At 39.4% G+C, this 21,220-nt stretch overlaps 1 protein-coding gene across 7 annotated transcripts in view; it reads right to left on the bottom strand.

Annotated features, from left to right (window-relative positions):
* Positions 1-21,220, bottom strand: part of LOC109433210 (pleckstrin homology domain-containing family G member 5) — a 446,136-nt gene that overhangs the window by 13,139 nt on the left and 411,777 nt on the right. For all 7 annotated transcript variants that reach the window (XM_062860800.1, XM_062860795.1, XM_062860798.1 and 4 more), the window contains 9 exons: positions 17,768-17,859; positions 17,431-17,702; positions 17,203-17,365; positions 17,020-17,114; positions 10,135-10,269; positions 9,795-10,000; positions 8,788-8,908; positions 8,424-8,675; positions 8,079-8,150 (listed from right to left, as the gene is read on the bottom strand). In XM_062860800.1, the coding sequence (XP_062716784.1) occupies positions 8,079-8,150; positions 8,424-8,675; positions 8,788-8,908; positions 9,795-10,000; positions 10,135-10,269; positions 17,020-17,114; positions 17,203-17,365; positions 17,431-17,702; positions 17,768-17,859 (1,408 nt within the window). The remainder of the gene's footprint in view (positions 1-8,078; positions 8,151-8,423; positions 8,676-8,787; positions 8,909-9,794; positions 10,001-10,134; positions 10,270-17,019; positions 17,115-17,202; positions 17,366-17,430; positions 17,703-17,767; positions 17,860-21,220) is intronic.

Here is a 21,220-nt window from a genome sequence, read left to right as displayed (position 1 = left end):
TTGAATTGAGCAATGTGAGGGGAGGGACCCATACAAAGGTAATCTTGTATGATCTTTCGACCAGTGCACCCATCTGCTCCCTTATTTTTGTAAGAAAGTAAGATGGATGTTTTACAGGTTTCATCGACCGGAGTTCCTCAATCAAACTAAAGCTATCCGAGAAGATGAAAAAATGGTCTAAGAAATGGCATGTTGGAAATCATTCAGAAAGCGAAGTTGATTGCTGCCAGCTCAGCAACAAGGTTCCTGAAGTTTGCGGAAGGCGGTGAAATTTTCATTGAAGACACCGAAACCAGTAGATCCATTTATGCGAGACCCATCAGGAAGAATCTCATATAGGAATTGACATTTTGGTACTTTTCGTTAAAAAAGCGAGGAATAGATGTACATCGAAGTTGATCTGGTATTCCATGAATAGTTGTTTCATGGACAGATCGTATTTAACAGAGGAACTGTCATTAGTGAAGTGTACACGAGGAGAAGTATAACTTGGTAGGCTTATGTCAGATGACATGTAGAAAAGATCGATTCTCATGAATTTTGACTGAGTGTTCAGACTGAGCATTTCTTCGAAGTTTTCAATGACAAGTGTGTTGCTCACTCCACACTTGATAAGTAACATTAGCGAGAGTTCCCAGAAGCGGTTCTGGAGAGGTTTCACCCCTGCCAGGACCTCTAGGCTCGAATTATGCGTTGAGTGCATGAATCCGAGGGCAACGCGCACACAACGATATTGAATTCGTTCCAGCTTTATTAGGTGGCAGTTTGCTGCTGAGTGGAAGCAGAAAGAGCCATACTCAATAACAGAGAGAATAGTCGTTTTGTAAAGTTTTATGAGGTCTTCCGGGTGAGCACCCCGCCATGTTCCGGTAATTGTGCGTAGGAAATTGATCCTTTGTTGACATTTTTGCACCAAATACTTGATTTGGGTACCCCAAGTGCCTTTTGAATCAAACCAGACCCCAAGGTATTTCGGAAGTCAAAGACTGGTCGATTTCTATTCCCAAAAGATTGCGTTTTAGTTGGGCTGGGTTCCGCTTTCTAGAAAACACAACCAATTGAGTTTTTTTTTGCGGAGCAAACTCGATCCCTATATCTCTTGCCCAGATTGACAGATTATTTAGAGAATTTTGCAGTGGTCTTTGCAACATTTCTGCATGTGGGCCAAGATGTGGGCCTTTTAGAGAAACCACAGCATCATCTGCAAGTTGTCTTAGCGTGCATTGTCCTTTCAGACAGCTATCAATGTCTTTCACATAAAAAATATAAAGCAAGGGACTTAAACATGAGCCTTGGGGTTGGCCCATGTAGCCAATTCTGGAAGTTGTCAGTTGTCCGAGATTGAAACTCATGTGTTTTTTTGACAAGGAATTATTTAAAATTCCTGGAAGTCCACTATTGTGCAGTTTTTCTGACAATATGCCTATCGAAACTCAAAGGCGCCTTTAATATCCAAAAAAACTGAAGCCAGTTGCTCCTTTTTCGCAAAGGCCAGTTGAATATCTGTTTAAAGCAACGCTAGACAATCGTTTGTTCCTTTGCCCTTGCGAAACCCGAACTGTGTATTTGAAAGCATGTTATTCGATTCAACCCAATGGTCGAGTCGCGATAGGATAATTTATTCCAACAATTTCTTTAAGCATGATAACATAATAATTGGGCGGTATGAATTATGATCAGAAGCTGGTTTACCAGGCTTTTGAATAGCTATTACTTTGACCTGTCTCCATTCTGGCGGAACAATGTTGTTCTCCATGAACGAGAGTTGAACAGGTCCCGTAGTCGTCTTTTCGCGATATCTGGGAGATTCTTAAAAAGATTGAGCTTATATCGCGTCTCGGAGCGGAATTATTTGATGAAAGAAGAGCCATAGAAACTTCCAGCATTGTGAAGGGTCTTTTGAGGATGTTTCCCAAGAAATCGGTTGTGCTGGGACTGAGTCTGGGCAGACCTTTTTCGCGATGCTGAATATCCAACGGTTGGAGTATTCGTCACTCTCATTAGAAGAAGAGCGAGCCACTCTCCAAAGCATTGTCTTTGAAGTTTCTCTTGAGAGACCCTCAATGAAGTGTCGCCAATAACTACGCTTTCTCGCTTTCAGCAGGTTCTTCAGCTGTCTTTCGAGCTTAGCGTACTCTTGATAAAGATCTGAGGTACCGTGCCTACGAAAAGTTTTGAAAGCATCCGATTTTTTAAGATATAACTGGGTGCAATCATCATCTCAGCCTAGTGTGGCTGGTCTTACTTTGTAGGTTGCACTTGGAACACGTAGTTTTTGTGATTCTAATGCACTCTTGTGTATCAGTTCAGACAGGCATCGATACTCATCCAATGGTTGGAGGGGATTAAACGATTCGATTCCAAAGGATACCGCTGCTCCATATTTTTGCCAATCGATGTGTCGAGAGAGTTCAACGGGAACCTGAATTGGCTGGTCTGACATTTCACTATTATTTTTGATGGTGGTTATAATGAGCAAGTGATCACTATCATGAGGATCTTCGATCACCTTCCACAAACAATCATTTGAGTGAACTTGAACCCAGTGCTTTTCCGAGGGATGCAATACGTGTCTCTTCACCTGTATTCGAAACGTTCAAGGTGAAATCGTCGCATAAATCATAGAAAATATCCGCTCTTTGATAGTTATGTGGTTCGCCCCGCCCAGTACCATGTGAGTTCATATCACCCAGAATTGAAACTGGATGTGATAGTGCAGAAACTGCATTCCAAAGATGACGGCGTTTATTTGTAACTCCTGGAGAAATGTAAACGGAAGCTACGCAGATATCTTTACCTTTTACGTTCATTTGGCATGCGACAATTTCTACGCCAGGATGAGTCGGGATTGGAATTCCATAAAATGAGTAAGTCTTTTTGATCCCCAAAAGAACTCCCCCACACGGTGTCAAAATTTCGATTATTATCAAACATTCATGTACCTCGGATTTTTCTTCGAAAATGATTAGTATTTGGGCTATATATTCATAATCGGAAAACTAGAAAATATTGGCGAAAATTTTTCCATACATTTTGTATGGGATGTTTTTTTGGGTTAAAATAGTTTTTATTGATTGTTAGTATGGAAAATAGCCAAAAACTCAGCTAACTCAAAATTTCCCCGACAGAATATTTTCAAATTTTGCATTTAGCCGAAATTCTAACATTCTATGAAGAAAAATCCGAGGTACATGAAAGTTCGATAATAATCAAAATTTTGACACCGTGCCCATAATGGTCTTCTCGATCCTGGCGTATAATGTTGCAATCGTGGAAGTTGAGTTTATCTTTAGAACAAAGCTATGTTTGGGTTAGTTTTCCTTTGGAACCAGTCAAAAAAGTTCTCCATTCAGAGCAGATAATTTGAAAAATTAATTGATTGCCCAAGAGGAAGTACAAATTTCAAAAAGTAATCTCGACGATGAACAGTGTTTTATTTTGCCGATTTCGTGCTCTTTTTTAATAACACAGCGTAACAAAAATTAACTTTTGGTTTGTCTCAAGAGCAAACTTATGTGTCTCCGAAGGTTTTTGGGCCGCTGAATCCAAATCCGGGCTCAGATTTGCTCCAACACGTCACAATTTTGAGCTATACCTCAATTTATAGGGCAAAATATGCGATTTTGGGCTTTTTTGACTGCAAGCCATTAAGCATGGAAATATTTTTTTTGAGCAATCAAAAGGTTAGTTGGTCAATTAACATCTAAATTAACGACTCATGCAAAATATTTCGTTTTACCAAAGATTTTTAATTTATTATATTTGGTTTTACCAAATTGATTTTGATAGTTTTAAGTTATTTATGTTAGGTACGATATTTCCCATACAAGTCACCCTCCAAAAGTTGCATGCAAGTTTTCATACTAATATAAAATGCTTAAATCTATCAAATTTGATTAGGTAAAACGAAATATTTTGCATGAGTCGTTAATTTAGATGTTAATTGACCAATTAACCTTTTGATTGCTCAAAAAAAAAATATTTCCATGCTTAATGGCTTGCAGTCAAAAAAGCCCAAAATTGCATATTTTGCCCTATAAATTGAGGTATAGCTCAAAATTGTGACGTGTTGGAGCAAATCTGAGCCCGGATTCGGATTCAGCGGCTCAAAAACCTTCGGAGACACATAAGTTTGCTCTTGAGACAAAAAAATGTTGCGCTGTGTAACTTTGCAACCGTTGATTTTTGCGATATAGTTTTTTCGGAAAAGTTTCTACATAAGATGCCCTTTTCTTTTGACATAAAGAGCTGGATGATCAATCCACCTATAAGTGAGATAGAAAAAATATTTTTCCAAAATATGCAGTTACATGTTTGACGTCTTCAGCAAAGTTGTGCAAAATGCAATTTCGAACAACTTTGTCAAAGACGTCATAATAGTAAATCTCATACTTCACGAGATATATTGCGTTGTATGTGCGGTTGCGGTGCGGTTCGTTTATGGTCTTCGACGCCGGGAAACAACAGCCACGGTTAGGAACAGTATTCTCGGTCATGATTTACCCACTAACTACCATATTCGAACTTGCTGCTTCATACGACAGGGGTACGACGGCAGCCTCCCGGAATACATCCAGGACCATCTGGTGCGTGAACAGCAGCAACGAACCAGGACGTTTGTTGTTCCAAGACACACAACAACGACCAAGAAAAGTGTGTTGATTGCCGGAGTTTGGAATAGACTACTGGACGTAAAGCAGAAGCCAACCATCACAGCCTTCAAAAATGCAGTCAGAAGCTCAGACCGATACTAGATGCAGCTGTATTCTAAATATTGATTAGTCTTTTTCCTTAATTTCACTTCAAATTTGTTTATGTTACTTTTGATTCTAGTTTGTTAGTTTTATTTTGCTCCTCAATAATGTTTCCTATGCCAGAATCCTTGACCTCATGTAAAGTAGCAACTAAAAGGTTATCGTTTACAATAAAACAACAAATTACATATTACAAATTATGACCCCTAGAAATCATATATTTCATCATAACTTTTAAACGAGATTTTTTACAGTTTTTGCGTCTGGTGTATAGTTGTTTGGAATGTAAAAATACATGTTTTTGCTGAACATCGAAAAACGCTAGCTCTTGAAATAAAACAAAGTTATTTACAAATTACTGATTTCAATAGGGTAACTTTGAACTCGTCTAACTGCTTTCGACGCAAAATGGCGCAGAGAACCGTTTCGAATATTGAAACAACTATATTTCTACTATATAAAATGGCTGAAACTTTTATATGCAAGTGTATGCTTGATGTATTATGGTAAACAAACAAACAGTTAACAAATATTCAAATAATTTAATAACTTAATAGAATGTCGCAATGTTCAGCAAAATTGTATGTTTTTTATAAGCTCAACAGTTTTGCAGAACATGCAAACAATGTTAAAAATCTGAATTAAAAGTTATAATAAAAATAAGTTCCTGAGTGATTTTTTAATATGTTAATTTTTTATAATCCGTAAAATAATAACTTTTTACCAACTAACTTTTTTTTAAGTTTTAAGTTTTTCAATATTTGATAACTATTAGCACATAAAGCATACACTTGCATACAAAAGTTTATGCCATTTTCATATAGTAGAAATATAGTTGTTTCATTATTGGAAACGGTTATCTGCGCCATTTTGCGCCATTTTGAGACGAGTTCAAAGTTACCCTATAAAAATCAGTAATTTGTAAACAACTTTGTTATTTCAAAAGCTAGCGTTTTTATATGTTCAGCAAAAACATGTATTTTTACATTCCGAACAACTTTGTAGAAGACGCAAAAATGTAAAAAATCCAATTAAAAAGTTATGATGAAATATATGATTTCTAGGGGTCATGCACATACAACGCAATATATCTCGTAAAGTATGAGATTATGACGTCTTTGACAAAGTTGTTCAAAATTGCATTTTGCACAACTTTGTCGAAGACACGTCTATCTGTCTTTAAAAAAAAAATATATATATTGCATCTCACTCGAAGGTGGATTGATCATCCAGTTCTTCATGTCGAAAGATGCCCTTTGAAAGTTATTGAAAAGTTATTAAAAAAGCGCACGAAATCGGCAAAATAAAACACTGTGCGATAGTGGGTTTAATCAGAGGCAACTGAATCATTTTCATAAAATATCAACATGTTGACGGACGGACGTTAGGCGATTCAAAAGTGAACTCATTTTGGTAAAGAATGGGTTCAACAGACAGGGAGCGATTCTCGCGAATTTCAATTAATTTGTGTGCACTGCTGATGCTATCGTTCTTTTGCTTCCATTAATTGAGAGCTTCCTCTGCCAATGACCATTTTCCATGTGCAAAGTTCATGAACCGAACGGGAATCGAACCCGTCACCTTCAGCATGGTCATGCTAAATACCCTCGCCTTTATAGGCCCCAAACCCAAACCTAGCATCATTGACAGGTGAATTTCGGAACCTATATTGGAGTTGATGTGTGTTTTTTTCTTATTCATTTATCCTGAATATTTAATTTAATACATTTAATACTGAATTGTGAAGCCCCAAAATTCTGGAGTATCCCTTTTGGCAAACAATAATTATGCTTTTGTGTTCTACTCCAAGGGACGATTTTTGAACTCTGTTGGTACACGGTAAAAATTCTGCACGCTGAATAGAAGGGAAAAATTCCTTAACTATTCAACGTCGCAATCAACATGATTAGAAATTCTTTTCCTTTTAAATCGCAATGCTGTCAGTTTTGATTTGAGAACCAAAGCAAACCCACCGAAGAAATAAACTGAAAATCACTTCGATTTGCAGTAATGTAGAAAGCAATACAATCCAAAGGGAAAAGCTGTTGATTTGGTGCTGACTGTTTTGGTCATAAAAGTAAATATAGATGACAGGTGGTAGAAAGTGTTTCGCTTCGATTCGCACCTCATCATCAGATGTGAAGTAATGTAGTGGTAAAGCAGAAGACCGTGAATCTCGAGGTCCTCACGGTAAAAATTCTGCAGGCTAGATGTAAGGGAAAAATCCCTTAACTATTCAATGTCGTAATCAACATGATCAGAAGTGCTTTTCCTTTGAGATCGCAGTGCTGACAGTTTTGATTTGAGGACCAAAACAAACCCACCAGAAAAATCAACAGAAAATCCCTTCGATTTGCACTACTGTAAAAAGCAATACGATCCAAAGTGAAAAGTTGTTGATTTGGTAATGACTGTTTTGGGCATGAAAGTAAATATAGATGACAGGCGGTAGAACTTGCTTCGCTTCGATTCGCACCTCTCTAACAGATGTGAAGCAGTGTAGTGGTAAAATAGTTGATCGTGACTCTAAAGGTCCTGGTATCGAATCTGGGTGCGGCTGTACACATTTTTTTTTTAAATTTTAGTTTTGAAATCAAAACATTGTCAACAACGAATTGATGTGAAGTTACATTAAAATTGAAGAGGCATTGGATGTTCTTTGTCAAATGATATGTAATTGATAACAAACTGATTGAACAGTAGTGCGAATTCAAGTGCCAATCAGTTTATATCACAGTGCAGATTTTTTACCGTGTACCTACATTTCCCGCAAATCCATGCTCAAAGTTTAATTACTTACCAGACGTAGTATGTGTATCTTTAACATATAACGAGGTTAACTGAATGAACAATCGAAGTAATTTTTTTCCATTCCTGAGCAAATTTGCCGACTTCTAATCGGACTTCCGAAGTGGTTTTCAGAATACACGTGCCGGTCGTGCTGCTGGGTAGTGGACTCTATGGGATGATGTAGAACGTACCTTCATGGATACAAATTCAACATCGTTCTGCCGGTGTTATGGTGAGAACAGGTGAAAAGTATGAGGTCGGAGAAGGGTGTTGGTCCGAGTTTTCTGTTATGTGCACAAATGAGAACAATCAGCTTTTTTCTCACACTCGGCACACAGGAGCTGTTCCGATTCCGAACCAAAGGGTAAACATTTCAAATATGAATGAGAAGGAATGGATAGTGCATTTGCAATGCATATTCCCACGGGGATGGGTGTGAATATTTCTTCTGAGAGTGTGAGCACATATGTGTACATAGCGACGTGCATATACGGTAGTTATGTCTCTAGATAGGATTGGGTTCCATAGACTTACCTTTAAATTTTCATGTTTGTTCTTTTTGCATACCAGCAGAAAGTCGGTGAGTAGAAAACAATGCACATCAATCTGAAAAATGCAAATGTATATATTTTGCGTGATTAATCTTTGCCTGATATGTAGGTCGTATTAAATCATTCGATATCAGACAGGACATTAATTTCAACCAGTTTCCAAATTTCATAACAATAATTGAATCAAAATTCCATAGAAAATTGAATTGAAACATTGCGGATTTAAAATGCATCAACGGTTTCATTTTAAATTTCCATGCTTGGATCTATTGGGGAATGATGACTTCTGAGTAACCCATAACATGAAAGCAATTATCTTGGCACTTACTTTGCCCAAACTGTCCTTAAATTTGAGATCTCCTTCTAGGAAAAGCTTCCGCCCCTCGATGGTTCCTTGCATCGGCAAACATAGATCGAACATCGTGCTATACTGTCGAACCATTTTGTCCAAATTTTCATTGTTGGAGTCCACCACCTCGTACGAGTCTATCCGGGCGTTGATTCCCTTCAACCGTTCGTTCTCCTGTCGAGTGGTCAGATGAGCGTTGACACCGGCCACAAATTCCTCCACCGAGTGTATCTATCCAGGGGATAAAATTAATGAATGCCAAGGAGGGAAACCAATTTCAGTAATGTGGTATCGGTAGACCGCTGCTGCTTGTGTTGCCACAATTACCCATAAAAACACTTACCATCTCGTCAATCGCTTCACCTTCGTTCTCGTCGGCGATGTGCTTTTTGATGGCCGCCAGGAGCAAACCGTACTTTGTTAACCTTTGCATGGGCCGGACCAGGATGTCAGCCAACCGAAGTCTGATTGGGCCACACCACCGTTCACCGGGCAGAGAACAGGATAGAAGCAAAAAACCAACATCAAACAAATCGACCGACCCAAATAACCCCGAAATCAATTAGCCGTATGATGGATTAAAGGTAACGGTGGCGGTCAGTCCAGTCCCTGCGTAGAGGTTCCCAACGATATGGTGAAATTTTGCGATCGAACAAAAGCATAGGTTGGATGATTTAGGAGCCACCAAGTGGAATCGATAGAGCATTGGATCAATTGTTTTCAAGTCATACTTCAATTACAGCTTATCTTAGACTGACTGCACAAATCTTTTGTTGCTACTAAAAGTCAACCTCAATTAAAGTAGAAGAAGTCGGTTTTCGTCATCATTGAAATTTCAAAAGCAGCTTTCTCATAAAAAAGCATAAAAATCCGTAATGAGAATTGATTGCACGTGAGAACTACTTCTACAAACATCACCAAAGCATTCGCCATTCAACAAATGCTCTAAGTGCTCTTTTTACCTAGCATCTACCATAGTTTTATCTGTCAGCAAATTCCCTTCAAGGTCATTGCCCACGATCGGAGACGGCGCTGGTTTTGTCTACACGTCTTTGACAGTTTCGTAAAAACTCCGCATATTGATTTGTTCCATACTGTTTTGCGCCTAAGTAATGACACTTTCTTCATACTGCTTCTTCTTTTTTCTGCGGTGAATTCTTTTCTCGACTGCTCTCGTTACTTTGTAGGAATATTAGCAGGCTACAATAACGTTTTAAAGACACAATGGCTTTTGAAATTTGCGATTACATAAAAAAAGTTGGGAATCACTGTTGCCAGGATGGACCATAAACCCATGTTTTGCAGTGGTGGGTGGGATGGCAAATGAGAAAATGATCCAGATCGACTCACCGGTTGCACATTTTCTGCGACTCACACCAAGCACAGTAGGACATGAACAGCGAATTGTTCTGGTACAGCTCCTTGCAGTAGTACTGGCAAGTGCTCTGCTCGGCACAGTACTTGGTGTAGGGCATGAAGATGGAAGCGAACTCCATAAAACCGTCCTTAAATTTGTACACGCTCATCGGTTCTTTGGTTTCCACGCTGTCTTTAACCTGCCAGTGTTAGTGGATGTGCAAGAGGGAGGGTGGGAGAGAGAGAAACCGAAATGTAAGTGAACGGACGTTTGTACGTGGTGGCCAACCAGAGCTATTAAATCAACGTATTCAATTAGATTAGAGCTACTCACCATCGGATGCAGGTACGAGGTCCAGAATTTTAGGTTCGACTCGCAAATATCGCGTATGTTGGAAAACAACTTGTTCTGATCAACATCGGTCAGGATGTTGTGCGATTGGATATCCTCAAGGCAGGCTAAAAATAGCTGTTGGAGAGAGAGAAAGACAGAGTACAGATTTGAAAGCAAATGCGAGCAATAATGTAATTGGATATGTTGGCAGATGTAACGGCGTTTAGGGGACAAGCGGGGGATTGAAAGGTATGAGGCTGCCTCCATTGGCTTTGCTTCATGGAATTTTTGAAAAAGTATATTTTTGTCAGAATCCTCACACATATGGGCCTCAATGCATTCGTTGTGAACTAGATCAATAGCTGAAACGTGTCGCACTAATCTGTCATTAGGTTGATGAAAAATACAAAAATGCTTTAGGAAAATTGCCCGTATAGCAGCCAGCAAAAAGCAGAGAAACAAAGCCCAAAATGCCAAGATGGGGTAAAATGGAACAACTCATCAAATCATTCCTGAATGGGACTTGATCATTACTTTAGGTGAATGGTGTCAAGATATGTTTGCATTAAACATTCTTCTAGAAGCTAGGCCGCCCAATGAAAATTAGCAACTTCCAGTTTTCGTGTTTGCAATTAAGGGTGAAGGATTCGTCATTGACATAATCGTCATCATTGAAAATTCGAAAGCAGTTTTCTCGTTCGTAACTGAAATTTCCGTAGTGAAAATGTATTCACTGCATTCCGCGTGGAGAATGCATTACAGTGAATACATTTTCAATTGAAACATTTTAGATTTGAGCGAGAAAACTGCTTTTGAAATTTCAATGATGACGGCTATGTCAATGACGAATCCTTCAACCTTAAGGTTTTCGGGTGATTTTATTACCCGCCATGTGTTTCCAAGGAGATTGAGGAATGCATGGAGGCGCATGGTTTTTGATGTCTACGCTATTCATGTTATGAGTCTTTCAAATACGACGACCATCGTTTAGTGGGGAGGGGGTGACACTCCATGTTTTTATTATACGTAAAAAGCATGACAGAGGGGGGAAAGGGAATCAGAAATGCTCAAAAACTGATGGACATTATTTTTGAATGTTTTCATGAAGTGGCATCTTACCCCATGGCAGATGGCTTTTTTGCAATACTTCCGTTTTACATACGAACCAGTTTTTAAAATTGCTAAAAATCCTTGAAAATGCAACAGTTTAGTGAATGTTTTTGCTAAAGTATCAAGAAAATATTGTCTAGTTGCTACCACTTTGAAAACCTAACAAATGAGGCTATTTATCATTGAAAACGATGAATACTTAAAAATGGCATCTCACCCCACTTTCCCCTAAAGCACTACGGATCCCCGTTCCTTGGGTAAAAGCCCACTAAACTTCTATTGTACTAACTGCTTCCAACTAATGACACAGCATATGTTAGTAATTAAAGGAAAGTGGTGCAGCAAGGAGTACAAGTTCAAGGGATGTTTTATTTGTCTAAATAAATTCAATATCAAAATAAATTTCAGATTGTTCGTCGAACATTTCACGTATCTAGGATGAAAAGTGATGTAACGTTAAGACAGTGCATTCTAAAAAAAAATCGATTCGGACGATATTGCGGAGTTTCAACATTGATTCAAAAAATCTATTAATCAGAACAAAAACATCGATGTTGGGAACATCGATTCAAAGTTGCCCAACGCTAGAGTGGAACCATCTACCCATCTCTCCATTGGTGTTGCCAGCTCATCAAGGTCTCCTGAAGGGCCAATGCGAAAGAATTCGTCGAAGGCGATTTGACGCTCGTAAATATCGCCTTCGCTAGCACCCCCTTTGCCAGAGAGTCCGCTCTCCCATTGCCTGGAATCGAGCAATGTGAAGGGGCTCAAGCTATGGTGATGATTTATGAGCATTTGGATAAAGAACACAATACTTGGCGTATGGAATGGAAGTACACTGAGTGCTTCAGCAGTATCATTGACCGAACAGCCTCCAGAGAGCTTAGACTGTCTGTAAACATGAAGTAGTGCTCAGGTGGGAGAGTGCTAATGTTCTCTAAGAGGTAAAATATGGCCGCTAGCTCAGCAACATATCTGTGAAGAGCTGTATGTCTCTGCTAATATGCTACTGTTAACTCTGGGAATTTTATACATAAGACAAAGCGCATCTTTCGACCTAAGTAGTTGAGTAATCAATCTACTTAGAAGTAAGATAAAACATTTTTTCTCAAAAAATGCAGATAGAATTTTGAAGTTTTCGGAAAAGTTGTATAAAGTGCAATTTTGAACAACTTTGTCGATGACGCCATAATTTAATATCTAATACTCTACGAGATATATGACGCTGCTTGTGCATGTCCCTAAGGAAGTTTCATTCATAACTTGTAAACAAGGTTTTTTATATTTTTTACGTCTGCTATAAAATTATGTGGCATGTGAAAATACATTTTTTTTCCAAAGATCAATGAACACCAGCTTGTAAAATCACTGTTTCATTGCTCATTTTTAGGAGTATATACCTCTAAACAGAACTAGCTGAATTACAGTTTCTTAAGCTAAAGTTTGCTTAAGAGTGATTTTTTTCACTCTTGTACAGCAAAACTGCTTTCAGCGAAAAATGGCACAAAGAAACGTTTCGAACTATGAAAATATTACAATTATATTTCCATTTTATAAAAAAAGCTGAAAATTTGGTGTGTAAGTGAATGCTGATGTGTTATGGTATGGTAAATAAATATTGAAAATACAGTCGACTCTCTACATCTCGATATCGAAGGGACCATCGAGATAGGGAAAGATTGAAATGCAGAACCAATTTGAAATACACACTAGATTGAAAAACCCTCCGTAACTAGAAAAACCCGTCGACAAACAAATGTCACTTCGCATTCCATCAATGTTTGCACCCACGAATTGAGATCTAGCAACCTGCGAATATGGGCATATCGACATATGGAGAGAAAATCTAGAACATAGGTTCACAAACTTTCAGGTTCACGACCCCCTTTGGCCAGCAGACGTACTTTTCGCAACCTACCATAGAAATTCTCTCATTTATTGTCTGTTACAATAAAATATTCGACTGTCCCTCGCGACCCTCTGGATGAAGGCCGGCGACCCCTCCCCTGGGGGACGTGACCTACAGTTTGGGAAACCATGATCTAGAACATAAAAGAACGAGATCTCATCGAGATAGGGAGATATCGTGATAAGGAGATATGGACATACAGAAAGTTAAAATGTATGCAGATTGAAGGTGTAAGGACATTGTGAATACATGTTAAAGCGTTTGTTTTTCTCTCCGAATTTTATGTTTTGCTCTCATTCTATTTGCTCTCCGCTCTCATAATTTTCATAGGGCTGTCGGTTGGTAACCTACCAGCTGCAGTGAATTTGTATTTGCTGTCAGAAACAAAAAGCGAACCGAAGACACAAACCCTCCTGCGCCACCTAGTTATTGAAGGCAGAAATAGAACGAGCCATATTAATTTTAAAATTATTGCGCAGTAGAGAATAAATTACGTCGTAGAGAATCAATCCCGGTACAAAATTTAAACAATGATTAGATAACATGATTTAGTTAAATGCTCTCTCGATAATCGACCAATGGAAGGAAATTGCGTCGCAAGAATTAGGCTCAAACCAATCTATCGCGCGTCGGTTAGATTACTATTGTGGAGTGCTTCGAGACGAGTAGTTCGATTTTGTCGGAGTGATATTAAGTTGATCGATTCTTATTTGAAACTTTTTTGACTAGATTTGAAGTGAGTTTTCGGTCGTTTTAATTAGTTATAAATATTTCTGATTGGATTTATGTGCTTTATTGGTGTTTAGCGTTTGAATTTGTCGAGCGTGATTAGAAATTAGTTAGAGAAAATCTAACCGTTATTTGTCCTGGCTAAAGTGAATTCAGGTAAGCCTTTCTATTATTCAGATGAGCAAATAAGTTAATACAAACCGCGTTGTGCAGGACAGTGAAGCCCAAGCAACGTGGGCGGCAAGTGTGGGCCCGTATCCGGCCAACCTCCAGTCCTGATCGGAGCGTTTTCGGATTCCGTTCGTCGTTCGTTCGTGGATCTAGGGGCCAAGAACACCAACCGAACCATTTGAAGTGGCCTACCCTCAAGGGAGTTGTGTCGTGTAACACCTCGAGACGCTTAAACGTGGACTCGCCCGTCCCTAAGTCGCATGGCGTAGCCGAGACACCTACAACGGCTTCACTCCACATCACCAGGGGATATCTGTACCCCGAAGTAAACGCCAGCGCGCGAGCCACGTAGGTCGTTCCGACATTCCCACTGGTGACGACCAGAGGTAGGTTGTTAAGGCACTGTGTTCTTCGGTGGCGATCTTGGACGTCGCAGGAGCTCCGACGTCGCAGGAGCTCCGACGTCGCAGGAGCTCCGACGTCGCGGGAATTCCGACGCGGGATATTCGTTGCAGAACACCATTGCAAAGGTTAGACCGGTCCATTATTTTTTGCTCACTAAAATTAAAAATCATACTGTAAAACGAAATTACATATAAATAGCCTAAGATACGTGACGTCACAGGTAGGAAATAGTAGGTTTTCCTGAATTTCCTAATAAAAGTTAAGTTGAGTTTTTATCTTTAATAAACTCGATAAATTCGATCGTTTTTTTGGTATTCGCGGTCGTAATTTTGAATTTATTAATTAAATGTACTTCAAACTTAGTCTAAGCCTGCACAATTTTCTCACGTCACGTAATAAAGTTGATGATGAAATTTTAGATTGGTTATTACTTAGTTTAAGCGGTTCTTTTCTTCTTTTTTTGATTGATTATTGAGTTTTTTTTTTATATAATTTCGAGTTTTGTTTGTGAAAGTCCATATCGGTAAGTACAAATCTGGTTGATTGGCTATTGCGTTTGTGTGTGTCGGGGTGTGACTTCGGTTCAGATCAAGCATTGACCTGCCCTGAGTAAGGAGGTCTCTTCCGGGTAACTTAGCAGAGCTAACGGTCCTTCTTTGAGGAAGGTGGCGCTTAAGCCGTCAGCTTTAGGATCGAGAAAGAACGTTACAAAGGGACCGATCAAACCATCGAGATAGGGAGAGATATCGAGATGTAGAACATCGACATGTGGAGAGTCGACTGTACCCAATAACCTCCTCTTTTTAAAAGATAGAAAGTTGCAATGTTCAGTAAAATTGTGTATTTCTGTGTACTCGACATCTTTGTAGAATATAAGAAAAATGTTAAAATAGTTATTTATGTAACGAGTTGCAAAAAGTTGGTTTTTTCAGCATGAGTCGTACATTTATCCAATCAAATCAAATTTTGCAACGAGTTCCATACTAGTGATTTATGTAACGAGTTGCAAAAAGTTATTTTTTTCAGCACGAGTCGTACATTTATCCAACGAGGCTTGCCGAGTTGGATAAATACGAAGAGTGCTGAAAAAAATCGAGTTTTGCAACGAGTTCCATACTAGTTATTTATGTAACGAGTTGCAAAAAGTTGATTTTTTCAGCACGAGTCGTACATTTATCCAACGAGGCTTGCCGAGTTGGATAAATACGAAGAGTGCTGAAAAAATCGAGTTTTGCAACGAGTTCCATACAAAATTTTATGCAATGATTTTTTTCATTATACAACTCATTTGAGTTGCATAATGTTCATAATTATGCAACATTATGCAACTATTTTTCATTATGCAACTCATTTCAGTTGCATAATGAACCGGTACGGAAAAATAAGTCATTATGATACTGAAATAAGTAGTAAAAAATAGAAATTATAATACTGAATTGCATAAAAAAATTTATGCAATGATTTTTTTCATAATGCAACTCATTTGAGTTGCATAATGTTCATAATGCAACTCAAATGAGTTGCATTATGAACATTATACAACTATTTTTCATTATGAACTCATTTTAGTTGCATAATGAACCGGTACGGAAAAGTAGGTCATTATGATACTAAAAAGGGTAGTATTAAATAGAAATTATGATACTGAATTGCAAAAAATATTTTATGCAATGATTTTTTGCATAATCCAACCCATTGGAGTTGCATAATGTTCATAATGCAACTCAAATGGGTTGCATGTTTCCTTCATATGGATGACAATATCAAACCGGTATAGCTTTATTAGTCGGGAGAAAATATTACATTTAAAACGTCGTATCAAGTATCAATATATTCTTGATAAAATTTCATTCAATTCATTTCACTGGTTTCCGAAATATGACAGTTCAAAAATTAGTTGTTTAAAAATAGTGTTTTACCAGAACATTGGAGCTTCGTGAAATATCAACCAATGGAGCTCAATTTCCAATGATGCACATATAATAAGTTTAACAAACAGTCAAAATTTAAGAATTTTTGATGCACTCTATGAAAAGTTACAGCATGATGAACTTTTTTGGGAGAGAAAAAAAAGTTGGCTATCTCAAACATTTTGGCCACCCCCTGTACATATATCAGAATTTTGTAAAGACAAAAGCCTACAAGAAGTTAAAGGGATGCTCTACGCGGTTAATGAACAGTCCTAAATGTGCTTCCCCATTTCATTTGCGACCACTCTATAAACTTTTTTCACAACTCGTTCAACTATCTGAAGACATAATTGCAAACCATTGGCATCATCATCATTATCATTATCATCACTGCCATCATTCCATGATCATAACACGGTTGAAGCAAAGAAAGAAAAAAAAAAGTTCTGTTGGCACATGTACCGGGTCAGCACGTGCCAGGAAATTGAATATGAACCACATCTATAGGTACATAAGTTGAGACAACCGGTTGGCGTGCTAGCAGAATGCTAGACCAAACTTTTGCTATACCTATTCCTGTTGTCCACCACCGCGCAGTTCAGTTTCCGCCAAATCAAACCCCGAAATGGTACACCATTGGGCCAAACTTACATCTGTTACGGTCTGCAGGGCGAGGATGTAGTACACTTCCGTCGTTACCAATTCCCAGATAGCAGATTGAATTTTCGTCTCCGTTTCGCTCATTCCTGTGAAATGGAAGAAGAGAAAGAGTACACGTTTACCTTTTTGTACTTTCCAAATTGCACGAACGTTAAAGTTAAGTGCTCTACTGACCATTGTAGTTGACAATATCGGTCCACGATTGAGGTAAATTTTTAAGGCCTTCTAATGCTTCTAAATACTCTGGTTTATCAAAATTGCTGGCGGAAGACGTCAGTTTCGGAATGCCCTTATTGTAGCTGTCCAGCAATTCGCATAGTTTTGATTTTTGTGGTCCCTGGTGGGTGGCAACATTTCAGAATAATTGTTATTAAAACAGACCTTTTTTCTGCATTGTCCTACCTTCGATCCGAACGATATTGTCCATTTTTGTTTGGATTGCTTGTTGAATGAGCCGGATGATGCTTTCGGGCTTTGGTCGTACGTTTCATCGGTGGAGGTGGACGTGAAAAGGCGGTTCGACGTTGACCGATAGCCTACGGAAGCTGCTTTCTGTAGTGTGATATGGCCACCCGATCGCCTCGCTATGCTGTCTTTGTCGGAGATAATCAACGTCCGGCCGGCTAAGCTCGATATGTCGGTGTACGCATCGAGTGGTCCCATATACGGTACGCCTGGTGATGCCACAGCATTGAATTATTTCGTTACGGTACGGGGTCAAAACCACAGCCATACTCACCGAGTTCCTGTGAATTGCTGAAGCCATTATCTGTCACACAGATCTGGGAGAAACTGAGACTTCGTTGCGTTAGAGAGGAATGCAGAGAATCACTGGATAGGGGGAAGAAACGGAACACAATACAGTAAAAACGATACACAACACTGGAGCAAGGCACTCTTACTTAAGCAAGAGTGACAATTTTAATTAATTCTTTATAGTGAATATGCACAGGATGCGGATGAGAGTTTCTGAGGCAAGGATCGGTTTGATTACCCCTTGGGCATTGAGAAAATGAAATTGTCATGCACTTTTTAACTTTTCTGTTATGCTACGGTTGATGAGAACAAACTAGAGTGAATTAAAATTCAACATTTTTGTTGGTCGGCTGATGCTTCGGTAACGTCAGAGTTAGTAACGGAGTGCTTTGGAAATATGTGCTGGAGGGTACCATCAACTTTATCTATCTTCTTCTGATTGCGTTCGTATGAACCGCGAAACACAGCAGGGTCACAGAATTATTAACAAAAAGTAGAGTTCGATTTTTGTTCGGTGGAAGTTGACTGAGTTTTCGCTTCCCGGTGATCTGATGGAATAGTGTTTTGTTTCATAAGGCCAAAGTGACAAAAACATGTCATGTTTCCAACCTGACTGCAAGGACGTAGCTGACGCCGTTATTGTACCGTTTAAGAGAACCTCAGAAGGTTGCACAGTGAGAATGGTTATGACCACTCCCAACAACCATAGATGTGGTGTCAGTCCAAGCAAAGTTTAGCTAAGCTATCGTGCATTAGCCAAAATAGCGATAGAAAAACCACATTTCTTCGTTTTTCGGGAAGTTTTGGAGAGTCTTAGGTGCGTTACATATGGGTTCCGGGAGGGCTTTAGGGGGATTTCGAAGGCATTTCAGGAAGCTTCAGAAAACTTTTGACGGGTTTGAGAGGCATTACGCAGGCGTTTTCGGGGGTTTCGGAGGGTCTCAGATGCGTTACATGATGTCCGATGGAGTTTCAAGGGTATTACGTAGGTATTTCAGGAAGGTTCATAGGATTTTAGGCGAGTTACAGAGGCGTTACGCCGTCATTTTCGGGGGTTTCGGAGGGTCTCAGGTGCGTTACATGATGTCCGATGGAGTTTCAAGGGTATTACGTAGGTATTTCAGGAAGGTTCATAGGATTTTAGGCGAGTTACAGAGACGTTACGCCGTCATTTTCGGGGGTTTCGGAGGGTCTCACGGGCGTAACTGGAGGTTTTGAAAATATATTTTGGATCACTGCTCTCAAGTAAGCTTCAGCGTTGGTTTAAAGCGTTTCATAAACGTTTCTGGTGGTTTCAGAAGGGATTCAAGACATTCCAGACTGATTACGCTTGTAGATCCGATGGCCTATACTCAAGCAAGCTCTTAGAGATTCTAAAACAAATATTGCACTTACCAATTGTCAGCACATAGCTGCATGAGGCTGTGTAAGCATGACTTTCATTAAATCATTCAAGATCAAAGATAGGCATGTAGATTCGATGACTTATGCTCAAAAACGTTTTTGGGAAACCTTAAACTGACCCAACCCTCTCTTTGTTTACCTCTCACCCCTGAACACGCTCTAAACTCCCCTCAACTCCACTCGCTACACCTCTCCCATAAACCAACATTATCCCTGTATGAAAAAAATCTATATTTTAATTGAAACGATGTCTTCGAAGATGTTTGAGGATATTTGAAGGACTTTTAGAACACAGTGCACTGAGAGCAATACTCATGATGTTAGATGTCAATTAATTTCAATTAAAAAAAATAACCTTTGATTTTTTTAAAATTATTTTTCTGTTACACAGTACAGTAGAAAGCTGGTATCAGGTATCAGAAGGCCGGCTCCAGAGGCACGTTATTCTCCATTTGGGACATTTGTGCCATCGCCAAAATAACAGCCTATTTCATCATCTACCTGAGGGAAAAGGAAGGAAAAAGGATTTGGATGGGGATAGGGACAGGTAGGGAAATAGGAAAAATACCCTGGAAGAGGGTACTAACGCACAAGCGTACCACAATGGGTTCAAACAGCGCCCTGAAAAGGGCACTGTAATAACGCATAAAGCGAAAGAGAGCCTATAGCTCTTTACCACAGCGGGTTAAGAACAACAGAATATCCTGAAGATTCAGATTTCTGAAGTCAGTTTCACTTAATAAGTGTTTACCAAATACTCGGAAACGCAGTTGCGCAAAAACTTGACAGTTACATATCAAATGATACGAAGTTCCATAATCGGATTCACATGCAAATGAATCAGCTTGCTGAACATTCGCCATGTGATAGCTGAGTCGGCAGTGGCCAGTCAATGCTTTGACCAGAATGCTGCAATTCTGCTTTGACAGATTTATTAGATACTTCGCCACCCTTGTAGATGGCTCAGTACAATACAATTTGGTTTGACGACATGACTCCAAACTATTCCAGTATTGTCTGTGTTGAGTGGCAGCCCAGGTGTGAATCTGAAGCTTTACCCAACACTTCGATATCAGAATAGCTGGCTCAGGGCCAATGAGGTCATGTGATGCTCCAGTGCGAGCTAACTCATCAGCCAATTCATTTCCAGCGATGGAAGAATGGCCAGGTACCCATACAAGGTGAACAGCGTTTGCTGAATTCAGCTCTTCGATTTGAGTTCGACAAGCGATAACTACCTTCGACCTAGAGTTGGCCGAAGCAAGTGCTTTAATAGCAGCCTGACTATCTGAACAGAAGTATATTACTTTGCCCATTACGTGCTGCTGAAGTGCTGATTGCACTCCGCACATAAGAGCAAAGATTTTGGCCTGAAAAACGGTGCAGTGTCTACCAAGTGAGTAAAACTGATACAGCCTTAGCTCACGAGAATAAACACCAGCACCTGCTCGACCTTCGAGAAGGGAGCCATCAGTGTAACATACGATGCCGTTTGAAATACTTCTTTCCAGATAACCAGATGTCCACTCTTCCCGGGAAGGGAATTTCGTGGAAAATGTCATATATGGAAAATTACAAGCAATTGTAAGATCACTTGGAGCAAGAACAATTTTGTCCCAATTCATCAAAAGTGAAAACAACGAGGTGTGTGTTGATGTGCGGTTCACAGGAGTTTCCTCTAGTAGACCGAGTACCCGTAACCGGTAAGTGCAAGAAAGTGCTTCTTGTTTGAGATGAATGTGTAGTGGGGCAACGTCAAAGAGAACTTCGAGCGCTGCCGTGGGAGTTGAAGAGAACGCTCCAGACATCGCCATTAAGCACATCCTTTGGAGATGGCCTAATTTTGATTGGTTCGTTCTCACTTCGCCCTTTTGCCACCACACAAGACATCCATAAGCCAATATTGGCCGAACCACAGTTGTGTAAATCCACTTGATATACTTGGGTTTTAGACCCCAAGTTGTACCAAAAGTACGCTGGCATTGCCCGAAGGCCATACAAGCTTTCTTGATTCTGAACTCAATGTGAGGTG

The sequence above is a fragment of the Aedes albopictus genome, chromosome 3 (genome assembly GCF_035046485.1).
Source record: "Aedes albopictus strain Foshan chromosome 3, AalbF5, whole genome shotgun sequence".
Taxonomy (NCBI): Eukaryota; Metazoa; Arthropoda; class Insecta; order Diptera; family Culicidae; genus Aedes; species Aedes albopictus.
Note: the sequence above shows the minus strand (reverse complement) of the source record. Positions and strands in the feature narration are given on the sequence as shown.